Source organism: Empidonax traillii, unplaced genomic scaffold (genome assembly GCF_003031625.1).
Source record: "Empidonax traillii isolate 1590-97213 ecotype Southwest subspecies unplaced genomic scaffold, ASM303162v1 scaffold370:size553598, whole genome shotgun sequence".
NCBI classification, from domain to species: domain Eukaryota; kingdom Metazoa; phylum Chordata; class Aves; order Passeriformes; family Tyrannidae; genus Empidonax; species Empidonax traillii.
Window position 1 is genome coordinate 54,819 of NW_020955563.1, and position 17,951 is coordinate 72,769.

Genomic DNA, 17,951 nt, shown 5'->3' on the forward strand with positions numbered 1-17,951 from the left:
GATAAGAAAGAAAACCAGGAGAAAAATAAGCATGTTCATTATGAATGTGACTTTGAGTATTGTGTATCTTAATAGTGAAAACAACTCTTTATAATATTGTGGCTATACTAACCATAAAGCAGATGAGAAAGAGAGTACCAATGTTGTAGTACAGGACAGTCTGGGAACAGAAGGGGTTGTATCAAGAGACACGGTAAGCGTCACTGATGGGATATAGGTGTTACTGGTAGGGTGCTTGATCCTACAAACAATACTGGAATGGCTCTTACTACCATGGGTAATCTCCCAGGTATAGACAGTAATGGTACAGACACTGGCACCAGGAGGAGAAGGCTTATGCTTTCTGCTGCTTGGGGACTTCTAGAAGCTAGTTTAGGTGCAGGCATAGGCTAGAAGTAGTCTTCTGACTGCTCTGAGCTATATATCTGGTTCACGAACGCTGGTTCCTGGGCACTGCACTGCAGATCAGATTTACTTCTTCTTTTCTTAGACCAAGTTCTTAAAACCTCTAAGGTTTGCCCTGGAATGAGTCTGAACTGTACATTTCACAGAAACAGTGGGTGGGCCAGTACATATCTGCAGGGGGAAAACACACCCTCTTTGAGACCCCCTTGCAGCAGCCAAGCTGGGACAACAGCTGAAGGGCAACGATGTATTAGACCCACTGGACAACAATGGTACTATGCAAGGTAGTAAGCATTATGGATGCTAAGGTCTATGCTAGTTACAAACTTCATGTTGGTAGGAGAAGGGACACAAGTAATAAAGTAATATAACTTGTACCCATTTGTCAGTCAACACAAAAAAAATGTGAGAAGGCAGCCATGAGGGAAGAAGCAGACATACTCAACTCTCTCCACCCATATGCTCTTCAGCTTCCCTGCTAGAAAATGTATCTATGCTGTCAGTATCACACAGGCCTATTTTGTCCCAGAGCTAATGACAGTTCTGCCTGAATGCAACCTTCTTAAAAAAAAAAAAAAAGCAAGGCCCAAACAAACATGCAACTATGACAACACAAATTGATGAATAATATCAGTGAATAATATCAGTTAAGAGGCAGAGAGCCCCTCTGTAGCCATGCCATACTCATCAGATCAAATACTTGATTTAAGAGTGCTGATCAACACATACGTAATATGTACATTAACTTAATCTCTTCTCAGAGGGTTCACAATTTTTCCCATGAAAAGTATATTGCTCTCCATAGTTATGACGATTAGGAATGGCCTCTCGAATTTAATCATAACTGGAACGGACATAGGCACTATTTCCATGCCTGTGGCAGCTGCTGCTTCGGTGCCAGTCTCATCCACCTTTATCACAGCCTTATGAATAGCCTGTGAAGAAACAGACACGTTACAAGTCAAGGAGGTACAAAAATAGTCACCTGAATAAGAACAGGACGTAAAAGTGCCTGAAGAAGTTATTGGTAAGAAACAAGCATCGGATGGACAGGTGTGAGTCCACTGCATAAAGACAGCAAAGTGGAAAAAGAATCACCATGCTACATGCAGCACAACTTTCTAGTCCCAGACAGGAAAAAAGTTTGTATCCAGAGAAGGTGCATGTCCCTGCTAGTGAAAACATTTGCTTTGTTTCTTTTCTTATTCCCTGCACCCACTCGTGGAGATCTTTACAGCTAGACCAAATGTTAGGAGAGCAAGACTGTATGTAACTGCCTATTAAAAGTTCATATAGCTGAAGAAATAACAGGCAGACTAGCACAATTAATAAAATTCTGAAAATATGTTTCCTATGTTTCTTCATGTCTTGGAAATAATGGTAGTGAAGGAGAAGAGCCAGAATTGGAGGGCTAGAGCAGAGAAACATAAGTTTTACCTTGCAAAGTCAAGACATTGGCAGATCCTGATTCACTAATGTCCTCCTGAGGTCATGAGGGCAGTTGTTTTCTTCACATTAGACAATTAAAGTTGCACTGGTTGTCATCTTTAAACTCTGAGTTCATTGAAGTGTGACCTGTCTGCAGCTTTTACCTTGGCCTGACACTAATGAGAGTCATTGTTCCTAGGCTTGAAGCCAAATGTTTATACTAATTGCATTTTCCTTTCCCCTAAACAGTTTAAAACCAAGCAGTCTTTTTCCTCTCCCCTCCATAAAACACAAGTGGTGACACATCCTATAGCTCCGTGCTTGCCCCACAATCAGGTTAAAGAAGACAAACACAAACAGAAGCAGCAGTGACTGTAACAGCACAGTGCAGGAGGGTACCGATGTGTGGATAGGTGGCGATTTGGTCAGGTCTGTTTTATAAGGTTGCCCCATGCAGGCCAAAATTGTGTTCTAGATTAAAAAATTACAGACTTCTAACCTGCTCCAACCCAACTGCACTTACACTGCATGGACCAAATACTCTGTATGCCAACAACTACCTTTTCCTGTCAAGCCAAGCCTCTTTACATGAGTTTTGCATCACAAATAGTTGTACAAAAAGTGATGCAAGTATCAGTAACCATGGACCATAAAACAAAAAGCAGTATGACTTACCTGGGAAATTCTATGCTGGGGCTGTCCAGTGATCCCAGAGAGGTCAGCCTTATCAGTGAATAGATCCATAATGCCCATTTTATATAAGGTATTTTTTAAGTCATATGTCCCATAAAGAGTGAATTTCGGAAGATACAAATTTACTGAGCTGCCAGAAAAGAAGTACAAGAGTATAGTGAAACACTTGATCGCATATCACAGAATAACATAGACTCACAAGGGAAACTGATTTTGCTTTCTCCCTCAAGATACTTTTCCTGCAGGCTCTCTCTAGCCTATATAGGAGATGCACACTGGCATTAATTTAGGGAGAAGAAAAGAAGATTTATAATATATCAGAGGTCCTTTCCAACCCATCTGATTCTATGATTCTATGATTCTAAGGCTGGTTGAGAGGATAAGGCTGTAGTCGCTGGCTCTCTGTTTGCAGTAAGCTAACACATGAGCAGTGAAACTGACCTAGTGATCATTCAGCACAATACAACTGTCACTCCCTCAGAATCTTCATCTAACATTTTCAGAAGTTAAGTGATCTTTTGTGCAATCTGCTGGAAGCACCTTCATCATGACCCATTATTAAGGATGCAGAGGATTTACCCTGTGAAAAAGAGATTCCTTTATGTGTCTCAGGCACTGAGCACAAAAAAAAACCCCAACACATGCAAGTTCACTGGTTACTTTTGGAAAAACAAAACAAAACAAAACCTCTTGTCCTTGTGCATTTGTCATATAAATCAGGACAGAGAAAACAAAAATATATACCAAAGGAGTAGGAAAAAGATAAATTGTGATAGAATGGATGACAAAGTAAAGAACAAAAGCACATTGACATAATATAGATAGTCAATAGATAATTATTTTTCTTCGTCAAGCCCGGTGTCTGACACTAAATTTTAAGTGTCTAGTTTGCTATTTTCCATAAATAACACAAAGCTCTATATTTCTGACTCATTTCTTCCTTACTTTTTCCGTACAGATCTATCAATTACTTTTCAAGGGTTAAACACAACATTTACAGCCAGGAGCAGAATAATAAGACAGAGGTTAGAGACACTGCTGACATTAGGAACTGTTTTCTGGTGAGAAACCAGGACAACTCTCCAGGGCTCTAGGTCAGGGAGATGTGGAGCACTTAATGAAGCTAGTCAAAGAGCAAGACATCCAGCAGACAGGTGGGAAGGAAAGGGCCCATACCTGAAGTGTTGCACAGCATCTAATGCCAAGTCTGGCTGGTACCCAAAAATGAAAGTGCTAGAGGATTGATAATTGATTACTGATCTCTCAGTTCTCCCTAATTTCAGTCTGTGCTGATTGCTGTCCCAAATGATGACGCAATTATCATTGAATCATCTATCTTACTGTTGTGTAAAAACACTCCTTCACAAGCCCCCACTTTCTTTCAATAGGGAGGAAAGTGAAAGCCACAGTAACAATGCAATCAGGAAGGAACCACTGGGATGCACTTCTCAGAAGTGAAAGTGATGTTTTCTCCACAGTTCAGCCATTAAACAGATCTCAGCTGCCTGTACTGGTGACACTTGGCACTATCCCCTGTTTGGCAGCCAATAGTAACGAAAAATGCCCCTCACAGCACTTCTGCAGCTCATATCTGTTTGCAGACACAGAAACAGGGATAAACATAGCTTGCCCACAGCCTTTGAATCATTCCACATACTACGTCAAACCCATTTATTAAGACCTCCCAGAGACGCCAAATAACTGCTTTGAAAAGTAGATGTAAAAGGAGGATTTTTTGTCATTAGTTTGCAGGAGAGAATGATCATCATGAAAAATGAGGAACAGCAGGAAACAAACTTGTTTTCAACAGGGATGCTTTTTTATATTATAAGATAGGAAACATAAATCCCCTCAACTTTATTTAGCATCTTTCTTGATAATTTTAAAGCCAATTGTGTTTCTTTGAAAAAAATTATACATATGTATCTTGATTCACCATCTTATTTGTTCTATAGTCAAAAACTATGTAGCTGCTTCCAGAAGATTCAAAACTGTGAAGATGCACAGAGAATTGATTTTTTTTTCCTGGTCTTCCCCCCCCCCCCAATTAAAAAAAAAAAGTTTAGATTCTTTTTATAAGATTTAACAGTGAATCAGTTAGGAGCATGACACTGGGTTTGGGTTTCTGTATTAGGATGCTGTTTCTCTTTTGAAAAAGAGTCATCTAAAATAAGTTTTTTTAAATGAGTATGTGTAAAGGTCACTAACTTGATACATCAAATGCATTAATGAGCATAAGGGTTTGATACTATAAACATATTTTGCCTATGCTTGTAAAGGTATTTTGTCCCATGAAAGGCAAGTACCATAAAGGACACTAAATATAAAGAGTCCTGTATGGTAATTACTTTTAGAAAGCATATAACCTTTCTGCCTTCTAAGCTCAAAGTTAACTTGAAGAAAGTGTAGCTTGTTCCAATTTTGCCTTCCTAAGACCTCAGAGAGCCTGAATATAGTGTCTCTGCAAAGTGCTTTGCCCCCATAATTGCCAAATGGAAGTTGTTATTTCAGCATTAACTGTGAAATTATTGTTAACTGTAATAGGTAGAAAGGAAGCAAGAGACAAGAAAAATTGCTGAAATGGAAGGAATTTACTTGTAAATAGAAGGCAGAAGACCTCCCCCAAAAACAGGAGTAGAGGTACAAGTCCAAAAACAGGGGCCTATTGAGAGTTGAAGATGGGAAAAAATTGCAGAAATGAAAGAAGTCCTAAAGCTATGAAGGTTTTCAGTGCACTCAGTACTGAATGTGAAAACACAGGGACACCAGAGAGCCAGATTCAACTTTGGTCAGTGGGAATTCTTCTGCTGATAAAGCAGAACTAAAAATGGTGTTCTGATTCTGTGTCATAGCCCAGCACATTTGTTTCCTTGCCTACCATGTGAACCAAGAACTTCAGAATTTTACCTTTTTGTGATTAATGACCTCCACCTTGACATATGTTCACAAGACAATCTTTTCTCCAGCTTCCTCATTCTTCCTTTATCAGGCAGAATAAAAAATGCTGAAGCACCTCCTTTGTAATCCATTTGCACCACAGTGGAAGACAGCTGATCATCATAGCCATGCTTGAACAGGCCCATTCCAAACATCATCGGGACTTCCACAGCCTTGTTCCCATCCACAAAGAATTTGCCCATTTTAGTGTATTGTGGATCAAAAGGTTTTTCCCATTCAGCTTGAAATAGAAGAGATTGAGTTAGAATATATTTTGAGGACATGAAACCATAGGATATATCCCCACAGAACATATTCTTAGATGACAGAAACTGGTACAGTTGGATCAGCTTCAAAGACAAATCAGTTCGCAAATCAGATCTCTTGACCTTACTAAATACTCGGAATAATTTAATAGCAACACACAGTAGGTAGAATGTGATGTAAAAAAACTCCCTCAGATTTTGCAGTGGGCTGCAATATCCTTCATTTATATGACATATCAAGGGTTCTAAACTTGCATTTTTCTGCCATGACAACCGTTTTAAGGAGTCTGTAAAGCCCTCATTCTGCCTCTGAGCTCTGAAGAAGATTCTTCCCTTTCCTTATTCCCAGATAAAAATAGGCTTGAGAAGGGTGATATGAGGGATGAATTCTCCACAGAAATTAAGGAATTTGGGTTACTTTCAGAGACAAGGTGTTCATATTTCATATTAGCTGATAATGTATAGAGTCATGAGGAACTTAATTCTACCAGACTGCTGGGTTAAAAAACAAAACAACGACAGAAACGTTTTCCACTGCATCCTCACAATATTAAATTTTACAAGGCTCCTCACTTAGTCATGGTGAAACAAACTCTCTACATTGGAACTCCAAAAGATTCTTATCTTCAGTGGAGAGAAATTTCTAAGCTAAATTCCACCTATTCACATCATTCATTTCAGAAGCTGAGCAGATTTTAAAAAAAGGTGGGGAGTTTTGGAAAGGTTTCTTTTTTGTTTTTATTTTTCAGAAGTGTTTTTGGTCTGTAGTAAATTTCACCTTCAAGAGCAAAACTAACATTTTATCAAATTTTTTAGGCAAAACGAGATCTGCACTGCTTAGTAAAGTAACTGCCATCAAGCAAGCAACGAAACAAGATGCAATTACTTTTGATTTCTGACTTCTATTTGAACATTGATCATTAAGCAGCTTGTTACAAATGAAATAATTATTGTCTGCTATTTCCACCATCTGACATAACCTGCACTTAGTATTTGGAAAAAGTGAAATGAGAATTTAGGGCATGTTTTGGGCTCTGAAAGTATAGATTGACAACTACCAATACTCTAAAGAGGCAAAGGTTGATACTTTCATGTCTCTTCATTAACAGTGACTTCTGTGAACAGACAGGACTTCTACCTTATTATGCTTAAGTGAAAAAATAAAGCAAAATGAATAACAGAAACATGAATGACACAAGCCCTGAAACATTTAAACAACCTTTATCTAGTGCTCAACTCAGAGAAAACACCCACTCATTTCACAAAGAACTTTTCTTGATTGAAAACAGAGTAGGATGTTAGGACTGCTGCTCTGGAATTCAAGAGTGCAGACTTTTGTCTCTTCAGCAGTCTGTTCGGTAGAGTATCATGGGATGAAGCATGGAGGGAAGAGGAATCCAAGAAAGTTGTATTGGCCAAACAACCCCATGAAGCTGGAAGAGTGGCTGGAAAGTGGCCCAGCAGAAAAGGGCCTGGAAGTGCTGTTTGACAGTCGCTGAACATAAGCCAGCACTGTGCCCATGTGGCCGAGAAGGTCAATGGCATCCTGGCCTGTATCATCAGTAGCATGGTCAGCAGGACCAGGACAGTGATTGTTCTCTTGTACTCAGCACTGGTGAGGCTGCACCTCAAATCCTGTTTTCATTTTTGGGTCCCTTTCTACACAAAGGACATTGGGGTGCTGGAGCATGTCCAGAAAGAACAATGGAGCTCATGAATGGTCTAGAGAGTAAGTGAGATGAAGAACAGCTGAGGGAGCTAAACAGCTGTTTAGCCGGGAGGAGGCTGAGAGGGGACCTTATCGCTCTCTAGAAGTATGTGGAAGGAGGTTGCAGTGAAGTGAGGGTTGGCCTCCTCTCACAGGCAGCTAGCTATAGGACAGGAGGAAATACCCTCAAGCTGTACCAGGGGAGGTTCAGATTGGGAAGCAGGAGGAGTTTCTTCACTGAAAGGGTTGTCAGGCATTTGAATGTGATGAGAGACACAATGAAGTCACCATCCCTGGAGGTGTTCAAGAAATGACTGGACATGGCACTTAGTGCTGTGGTTTAGTTGGCATGGTGGTGTGCAGTCAAAGGTTGGCATAGTCTTGGAATTCTTTTCCAAACTTAATGATTCTGTGATTCTACGATTCTATTAATATTCAAGGATAACCTCCACCAAGCACAGGAGTGATCCGTCCTAACAAAGAGGAAGTCAGGCAAAAACACCAGGAGGACTGCACGGATGAACAAGGAGCTACCAGGTGAAATCAAACACAAACAGGTAACCTGCAGACGGTGGAAACAAGGACAGGTAACCTGGGAGGTATACAAAGAGATTTTCTGAGTATCCAGGGATTGAGTTAAGAAAGTTAAACGTGTAATAGAATTAAATTTGGCCAGGGACATCAAGGGCAACAAGAAAAGGTATGACAGTGACAAAAGGAAGACTAGGAAAAATGTGAGCCCCCTCCAGAAGGAAACAGGAAGCCTGGTTACCTGTAACATGGAGAAGGCTGAGGTACTCAGTGACATGTTTTGCATCAATCTTCACTGGCAAGTGCTCCAGCCACACCACCCAGGTCACAGAAGGCCAAAGCAGGGACTGGGAGAACAAAAAACTGCCCACTGTAGGAGAAGATGAGGTTCAAGACCATCTAAGGAGCCTGAAGATGCACGTGTTCATGGGACCTGATAAATGCATCTGCAGATCCTGAGGATGGATGAGGTGGCTGAGCCACTATCCATCACATTAGAGAAGTTATGGCAGTCCAGTGAAATTCACACTGACTGGAAAAGGGGACAATAGCTCTCATTTTTAAAAAATGAAAAACAAAATGAAAAACAAAAAATAAGATCCAGGAAACTAGCAGTCTGTCTCGCCTCTTTGCATTGCAAGATCACAGAGCAGATCCTCCTGGAAACTATACTAAGACAGGTGGAAAATTAAGAGGTGACTAGTGACAGACATGACTTCACTAGGGGCAAGTTGTGCTAAAGGAAGAGTAATTGATGTCATCTAACTGGAGCTGTGCAAAGCATTTGACACTGTTCCACATGACATCCTTGTCTCTAAACTGGAGATTTGAATGTGACAGATGGTCCCTTTGGAGGATAAGCAATTGCCTGGATGGTTGCATTTGAAGGGTTGTGATCAATGGCTTGTTGTCCAAGAGGTGAGCAGTCACAAGTGACATTCCTCAGGGTTGGATTAGGATCAGTGCTGTTCAACATCTTTGCTGGCAACACAAAGAGTGGGATTGAGTGCATTCTCAGTGTATTTGCCATATGACACCAAGATATGTGATGCAGTCAACATGTTGTAAGAAAGGGATGTCCTCCAGAGGGAATGTATGCCATCCAATGGGAGTATGACAGGCTTGAGAGGTGGCCCCACTGGAACCTGGTGAAGTTCAACAAGCCCAAGTGCAAGGTCCTGTATGTGGATTGGGGCAGTTCCAAGCACAAATAGAGGTGGGGCAGAGAATGGGTCAAGTTGAAAGCAGACCTGAGGAGAAAGGACTTGGGGGTGTTGGTTGATGAGAAGCTCAGCATGACTCAGTAATGTGCGCTTGCAGCCCAGAAAGCCGACTCTGTCCTGGGCTACATCAAAAGCAGTGTGACCAGCAGGTCAAGGGATGGGATTTTCCCCTCTACTTCACTCTGGTGAGATCCCACCCAAAGTACTGCATTAAGCTCTGGGGTCTCCACCATAAGAAGGACATGGACTTGTTGGAGCAAGTCCAGAGGAGGGGCCATGAAGCTGATCAGATGGCAGAAGCACCTCTTCTATGAAAACAGGTTGAGAGAGAGAGTTGAGGCTGTTTAGCCCAGGGAAAAAAAGGCTCAGGAGGGACCTTCTAGCCCCTTCCAGTACCTAAAGGAGGTCTACTGACAGGGAAAGACTTTTTACATAAGCAGATAGTGATAGGACACAGGGGAATGACTAAACTGAAAGAGAGAAGATTTGGATTTAGATTAGATATAAGGAAGAAATTGTTCACTGTGACGGTGGTGAGACACAGAAAGGGGTTGCCCAAAGAAATTGTGGATGCCTCACCCCCACCCAAACCATGACAATCACATAACACACAGAATAGACAGAGAAGATATTCACTAATACTTTCCTCATGTTTCAAAGGAACATTTATTCTTATGCTCACCTCTCTCTTAGGGGTCTACCTTTTAGGGATGACACCTTTGTCAAAGGGGTTTTTGCCTGTTTTGAAAGATGTGTCTGATGCTCAATAAAAACCTAAGTGAAAACATTATTTGAGGCAAACAAGTATGTTTTCAAGAGAATTAAGAAACCTCAGTCATCTGTAATTCATTCAGCTCCATTTAGCTCTGCTCAGATCTTCAGGAATTAATACATGGAGCAGAGACACAGATGAAAAACAAACAAATAAACAAATAAAAAACTAAAAAAAAAACACAAAAATACAGTTCTTAATTACTTTCAAGGAAACCCTCATATTGGAGAGTGCAATTATCCAGATTAACAGTTTTAAAAGAATAGCTTTACCTTTTAAAAGAATTGCATTTCTAACATGTCATCTCCATTTCAATTAAAAAGCTTAATGGTATTTTATCAGATAGATTATAGGATATTATTTTTCTGAGTACAATTGATTCTAGTTTTCAACATATAAGGATTAAGAGAGAGAAGGTTTCAAAGAAGATGCAATATCTGTTATTAGACCACTGATTGAGCCTTACAGCCTTGATCCTCGTCTTCTCATTAGCTCAGCAGTCTGAAAAGCTCTGGGAAGATCTGTTGACTGTATCTAAGCAGACTGCACAAGTTAATTAAGAAAAACAAGCTTATTGTCAATAGGCTTGTATCTGATACTGGTGGGTCCATCTTCACTGGAAAATATTAGAATCTGCAAATCAAAAAAAAAAGGGTGAAACCTATGCCTCTAGACACATCAGGACTACAGACACACTATCGGCAAAGGCATAGTCAGTAAAAAAAAAATTAGGGAGAACATGAGTGAAACCAAAGTTGTTGAATGCTTAGTTTTGGATACATGAACATGCACAGTAACAGCAAAACTATGGAGTAAACTTATTTCTATTTGGTAAGATGCTACATTTTATTTTAACAGCATCTTTTGAATTTAACTCATAAGTTGCTGAACAAAAAACCAACTGAAGTCCACAGAACTGGATTTCAAATTAACTCCTAGACAACAAAGCATTTAAGAAAGTGCTTGAGTCCCACTAGATTGTATAGGATTAGGAAAGTATCTAATCTTTCCTAACTAAAGGTGCCTTCCTCAACATATATTTCAATAAATCTTCAGAAGGAAAGAAGTATATATTAAAAAATATGGGAAAATTTGCCATGCATTTAGCTAGGAATTATCATCAGTGTCAGGCAGAATATGATTTTCAGAAACTTTGTTTGTAATTAAATGTAAGGACCAAAGGGAAAACAAGATATGAGTCCATCTGCAAAACGATATTGCAAAAAAAGGCGATGAAGTCCAAGACTGACCTGAGGAAATAAATTATGAAGTAAAAGAATATGGTATGTGTATCTTACCATTAAAATAAATATAGCTAATGAGGAGAATTTCAGTAAGTGGATCAAGGTTATTCACAAGGTCCTTGATTTTTCCATTGGTTCTTTCTGCTACATATTTGTTGACTTTTTGCTGGGCTTGAGCAGCCTGCTTGAAGTTCATAGGATAGGCTTCTCCTTCATAGAAGTTTCTGAGATCACTTAAAAACTTTTCTTGTGGCTTCAGTTGGTCAAGCACAAACAGGACATTTGCCATATTCAGCTGTAAGCCCTCATGCTTTCTGTTTACCATTTGCATGAGTTGACGATAACCTTCATGTATGTCATTTTCAGAAATCTCCCTTGGGTTAAAGCAAAGGACCCTAAGAATTTGTGTCAGTGTGTCTGATCTGGCACCCAGAGTCAGCATTGCGAAGGCAGTAGAGATGCTCAAAGGAGAGAAGAAAACATTCCGACTGTTTTCTTGAGAAGAAATCTCTTTGTAGAAACAACATGCAAATCGACAAACACTGCTCCTTACACTTTGCCATGGCATGTTTCGATTTCCTTGGGCTCTTTGATTTTGGTTTCTTACCCCTTGGTGGTTAGGCTCATAGCAATAACTGTTGGAATGAATTCCAATAAGTAAAATACACAGGAAAAACAGTTTCTTCATGTTTCTGTGACTCTGTAATAGAAGAAAAATTATGTTTGGCTTACAAATTTTTTCACCTTGTGTTTAGCAATATATCAATACCCTCACTATACAAAGTTAGCTTAGTACCAATGACTCCAAGACATTTGAATTGAGGGGTACCAGCTTTCTATTTAAAGGAAGTAGACTGTGGAAAATTACTCAACCAACTCAAGAGATTATGAAATAATAAAAATCAAAGTCAAAGAGGGATGAGGTAATACCAAAGACGCCCTCATTAAAGTTAGGCTACAATTCCTTTGAAACTGGTTTTTTCCAGTGTTCTCTTTTCAATGTGGCTTTAAGTGATGAAGAGCTATAAGTCAAAAGTACAGGTCTATAGAACAAAGTAAAAATTTAACTGATTAAAATCAAACCAAAAGAAAAGCACTATATTCTTCCATCGTGAAAGTTAAAATATTATACATTTTTGAATGGGCTCCGTGTAAACAGGTATGCAGGCACCAAGGAGAAAGTAAATGCACTTGTTAATGAGGAACTGAAGAACATTTACAGTGATTTCACAAAGGCTGAACAATTCAGCACCGTTAAACGAAACCAACATCCACATAAACAACAGAAGAGAGAAATAGCAATTAGGATATTATCAAGACCATGGAAACACAGTGCTGTTTATTAAGGAAGAGAAAACGAGTATGTTCATGGAACAAACAGCGAATGGAAATAACCATGCCTGCTGTATGCAAAGTCACGTCCAGCCCAGTGACTGAATCTAATCCTCTAAAGATAAAATAAAATAAAATAAAATAAAATAAAATAAAATAAAATAAAATAAAATAAAATAAAATAAAATAAAATAAAATAGAGGAATCTAGAACCGTCACACTCTTTATCATCACAAAGATAGAAAAGGGTGATTTTGCAGAGAAGGCTGCAATGGTTAAAAGTGAAGATGTCAATGGCTGAATTCTGGAGGAACAATAACACTGAAACATATGGACGGGGTAGGAAAGCCTTTTCCAGAGCAGCAAGGAAACCATTCATTCCACATCTGTGGCAATACTTTTACCTCTAGAAATTAATACTGTATCACAAGTGGTTCAATAACTTGTGACAACAGAAAGAGGTAAAGCTGTGGAATATCTGGAAATCCAGAACATCCACTTGTGGTATGTGATCATTTCACCTACAGAATCTTTTATAAAACAAAGTACTCTCTAGGAGAAAAACATCTTAAGTTTCTGAATTGTACTGAGAAATGCAGACTGCCTTATAAAATCATTGAATCCTAATCAGCTCCCACCATGGCCACACATTTGTGTTCTCCACTTTTTCCAGCATCTTGTTCTCTAAAACCCAGTGAACTAAGAATGCTTATCTCTGCTTTAATAATGTATGCTCTTAATATCCTTTAATTCACAGTCTTTAAACATCATGGTCATAGAAATACTACTATCACTAGGAAGGGCCTGAACCCCACGACAAACCACTTTCAGGCAGTGCATTTTCATATCTAGAACATGTTTCAATTTAAGCTCCTTGATTTGTTTATGACTTTGTCCACCATCAGTCTAATTCTTTTAGCCACAGTTTCTTTTTTTTTGAAGCCTCTAGATGCTTTAGATCTCAATCCTTAAGTCCCCATTTCATTTCATTTCATTTCATTTCATTTCATTTCATTTCATTTCATTTCATGCCTTACATTTATTATTATCATCATTTTACTTCATTTAAAACACTTAGGAATGTAGTTTTCCTAAGGAGAGTTATGTTGTATAAGCATGCCTATCTCACACAGAGAGTTTTTTATTTTAAAAAACCAAAATCGTAGTAAAACAGTATGAGAAGCTTTAAACCAAAACACAATAATTTTTTGATTGATTATTCAAAAACTGTTGTCCTATTGTTACACAGAGAAAAAAAAAAAACAAAACAAACCATTACTTACAGTAAAGTCAAAAGTGTCCTGTTGTATTCACTAGATCTGCGCGGGTCCTTGCTCAGTTGTTTATGCTGCTGAACACAAAGCAGAGTATCCTCTAGTAAAGGCTAAGATCATCTAAGGGTTATGACTCATGCATTATAATTTTAGAGATTAGTATGATGTCGAAACTAGTTTTACTGGACACTTAACTTTACTGAATATGTTTCACATGTGACTTTTTATTATTCATGACTATCAGATCACCCTGTTAGATTCAAATCCATTTTCCTCAAACTGAAACTACTGTTTCTTAAGACCAAACATTCATACACATCTCAGTTGCCCCAGTCTATTTTATGAGCAAGAGAGTCATAACTTGATTTCTAGTGACTATAGTATTGCTGCCACTAAGGCAGGAGAACAAGGCTTGATGCACCAGGACAACCTGAATTTTTGTGACCTAGCTTCCTTTGTCTCCTCTATATCTGTGGCTGGGATTGATTGTTTCCAGGTGAAGCCAGTGATGATTCTAAGAGGTTCAGGGCTTAAAACACTGTTTTGCTGTATTAGCAAGTGCTGCTGTATGTGTACCTGACTATCCACTCCCAGATGGGGAATCCACTGGCAGCAAGAGCTGTGATATCAACTCCTGGGCCACTCACATGGCCCTGTGCCCAGAGAAGAGGAATGCAGCCGGGATGCCATTGAATGCAGGTGATCCCAGTTACAAGCATGGCCTGGGGACAGGGGGTGGAAGCCTAGGAACATGGGTGTTAAATAGAGCAAGTCTTTAGATCAGCTTACTATCTTGTGATCTCGGATGTGGGGAGCAGTCCCCTCTGATCCTGTGCCAAGTTCAGCTGGGTCAAAGCAGACAGCAGACATCCTGTGCTCAGGTGTACTCCTGGGTGCAGAATGACAGAAGCATTGAAGAAGGGAAATCTAAAGACCACATAGTTCAACCCCATGTTCAAAGCAGGGTCATTTGAAGTGAGTTGCTCAGGACGGTGTCCAGCTGGGTTTTGCTTTCCTCCAACAATGGAGACTCCACAATCTCTCTGGGCAATCTCTGTGTTTCAGTGTTTGACAACAGGTTTTCTCTACATTTAAATGGAACTTTGATTATTTTAATTTGTGCTCACTGCCCCTTGTCCTATCACTAGATCCCACTGAGCACAGGCTATCTTGATTATTTTAATTTGTGCTCACTGCCCCTTGTCCTATCACTAGATCCCACTGAGCACAGGCTATCTCTTATTTTTCCTATAAAATATCATGTGTTTATACACACTGTTAAGATTTACACAGGCCTTTTATTATCTGGGCCAAACATTTCCACCTCTCTCAGCCTGTCCTCATATGTCAGATGCTGCAATTCTTCAGTCACCATCGTGTCACTTTACTGGAGTCACTCCAGTATATCCATGTCCTTCTTGCATTTTGGAGCCTAGCACTGGATGCAGGACTCCAGATTAGTATACCAGGAATGAAGAGAGAGGAAGGATCACTTACCTTGACCTGGTGGCAATGCACTTAATGCAGGTTAATACATGGAATTACAGATTCATAGAACAATGGAATGATTTTGGTTGGTAGGAACCTTAAAGATCATCAAGTTCCAACCCTCCTGCCATGGATGGGGACACCTTTCACTAGACCAGATTACTGAAGGCCCCATCCAACCTGGCCTTGAACACTTCCAGAATGGGGTATTCACAACTTCTCTGGACAGCCTGTTCCAGTGTCTGACTACCCTCATAATGAAGAATTTCTTCCTTATATCTAATATAAATCTACTCTCTTTCTGTTTAAAGCCTAGATACATCACTACATGCCCTTGTAAAAAGTCCCTCTCTAGGTCCCCTGTAGGGCCCTTTTAGGTAGGTACTAGAAGTCCACAATAAAGTGGACTTCCTCTTCTCCAGGCTTAACAGCCCCAACTATTCTAGGGTGCCTTCATAGGAGAGATGTCCCAGCCCTCTACTCATCTCTGCGGCCCTCTTCTTCACCTTTCTGTTTGCTGGGGACCCCAGAGCTGGATGCAACACTCCAGGTGAGATCTCACAAGTGCACAGTGGAGGGGCAGAATCCCCTCCCTCAACCTGCTGGCCTCACTGCTTTTGATGCAGCCCAGGATAAACTGGCTTTCTGCGCTGCAAGTGCACTTTGCTGGCCATGTCCAGCCTCTCATCCACTACCTCTTATGAACCCACACCCCCAAGTCCTTCTCAGCAGGGATGCTCTCAATCTGTTCTTCCCCCAGCCTGGACTGATACCAGGGGTTGCCCCGACCCAGTGCAGAACCTTGCAATTGGCCTTGTTGGACCTCATGAGTTTCCCATGGGCCCATTTCTCAAGCTTATTCAGGCCCTTTGGGATGTCATCTGTGCTTCAGGTGTGGCAGCTGCACTACTCAGCTTAGTGTCATTGTCTGCATTTCCTGCAAGATCTCACTACTGGCTCATGGTCAACTTGATGTCCACCAGGAGCCTCAGATTCCCGAGCACAGCATCTCACTTTCTAAAACCAGGGTAATATTTTCTCTCATTTCCCCTTCAAAACATAAACATTTTTGAGGAGGGACCAACCTTTATTATACACAAAATAGAGTGCTGATCTCAGTGCTGTTTCTAAAGACAATTGAAACACTAACCACAACAGTAACTCGGCAGCATTTTGTGTGAGACAAAGATGCAACTAGTGAAAGTCATTGGTGATTGCAACCTAACATGCAACCCAACAGATTGCAAAAAAACCCTCTTAAACAAGTTGCTTATGAGGTAAAACTTGAGAAATAGAAGGCTTTGAGGCAGGATGCTGGACTTGCAAATAGTACATTCTTCATACATACCACTCATCTGAAAGAATACTTGAGATACTCTTTTCACTGCTTCTTGTATAAATAAGAGCCAAGAATCTCGCTTAGAGCTAACTTTTAATAATGGGCTGTAGTTTTCATGGTATATAAAAACTGATTTCTGATGAAGGAAGGAAGCCCAATTAAATACAGACGCCATGCTAATGACAAGGTGAAGGATGAATGACTAAGACAGATTTGAACACACCTAGACCACACCTCAGCTTACTTGCAGGAGAAAGCCTGATGCTGAACATGGAAAAGCCTTCCCTATGATTAGAAAGAAAGTAGAGAAAATCAATTCAGGATCAATTTCTATGAATAAAGTGAATCTCTGCAGACCAATATTAAAGAAAGTCCAAATTTTTCTTTCATATGTTACCAGTATGACAGAAAGGAAGGTGAAGGAAAGGGTAACAGGCCTAGACACAGATGTACCATTTCTGTATTTAATGAAAAATATTCGACAAACATAAAAAATTATTTATATCATAAGCAGAATACTGATTTACAAATAATTCAGCCACTTTGTTCAGTTTTGAAGACTGGGATATTCCAGAGCAATGTTGCATACATTGAAGATATGATACGGTAGTGAACAAAAAATTTCCTCACCTACACTGGGGACTTTTCTGAAAGTTCCTACAGCTCTTACACAGCTAGCACTGAATTGTTTATAGGTATTTAAGCCTCAGCTGGTAAAATTTAATGTAAATACATCTGCTTTGAGCAAAGGGGTTGAAAGAGGTTTGTTTATACAAGGTTCCTCTCTTTGCTATACATAGTAACTGATGGAACAAGCGGGGAATTCTACAGCACAAACAAGGCCTCAGAGCCTCTCCTTTGCCTGTTCTAAACCACAGATACCAGGTGCGTTATATACCTTCAAAGAGATGGAAGAATTTCTTAATTTGTTGCCCCATTGAAACTAAAGCACTTCCTCATAACCATAATTAAAAAGGGAGGCAACAGAGACTGGAAAACAAATTTATATTAAGCTGTTCTCTTCTGAACTTAGCAATACTTTCTCCTGAAAATACAATAGGGGAGAGTGTGCAACCTATGTAAACTGCAAGGTGTGATCCATCTGATTATGGGGCTTCTCTTTCCTCACAATAATGAAAATACGATCTCTAATAAATAGTTCACATCTTGAAGAATTTCTCAAAAATTATTGCATAGTAAGTAGGGCACTGTTAGAGATGACCTATAGAGATTGTATGCACTCCAGTGCATCTCCATTTAGTTATGGGACTTTTCTCAACTCCTTTAGTCACAGGAGTTCCTGCCAGTAAA

General features: G+C 39.8%; 1 protein-coding gene across 1 annotated transcript in view; it reads right to left on the reverse strand.

Annotated features, from left to right (window-relative positions):
- Positions 1 to 1,082: 1,082 nt before the first annotated feature.
- Positions 1,083 to 17,951, reverse strand: part of LOC114061902 (alpha-1-antiproteinase F-like) — a 110,038-nt gene continuing 93,169 nt past the window's right edge. Inside the window, exons 4-7 of the mRNA XM_027892817.1 lie at positions 11,262 to 11,951; positions 5,434 to 5,704; positions 2,509 to 2,656; positions 1,083 to 1,340 (exon numbers count right to left, since the gene is read on the reverse strand). Coding sequence (XP_027748618.1) covers positions 1,152 to 1,340; positions 2,509 to 2,656; positions 5,434 to 5,704; positions 11,262 to 11,951 — 1,298 coding nt within the window. The 3' untranslated portion in view covers positions 1,083 to 1,151. The remainder of the gene's footprint in view (positions 1,341 to 2,508; positions 2,657 to 5,433; positions 5,705 to 11,261; positions 11,952 to 17,951) is intronic.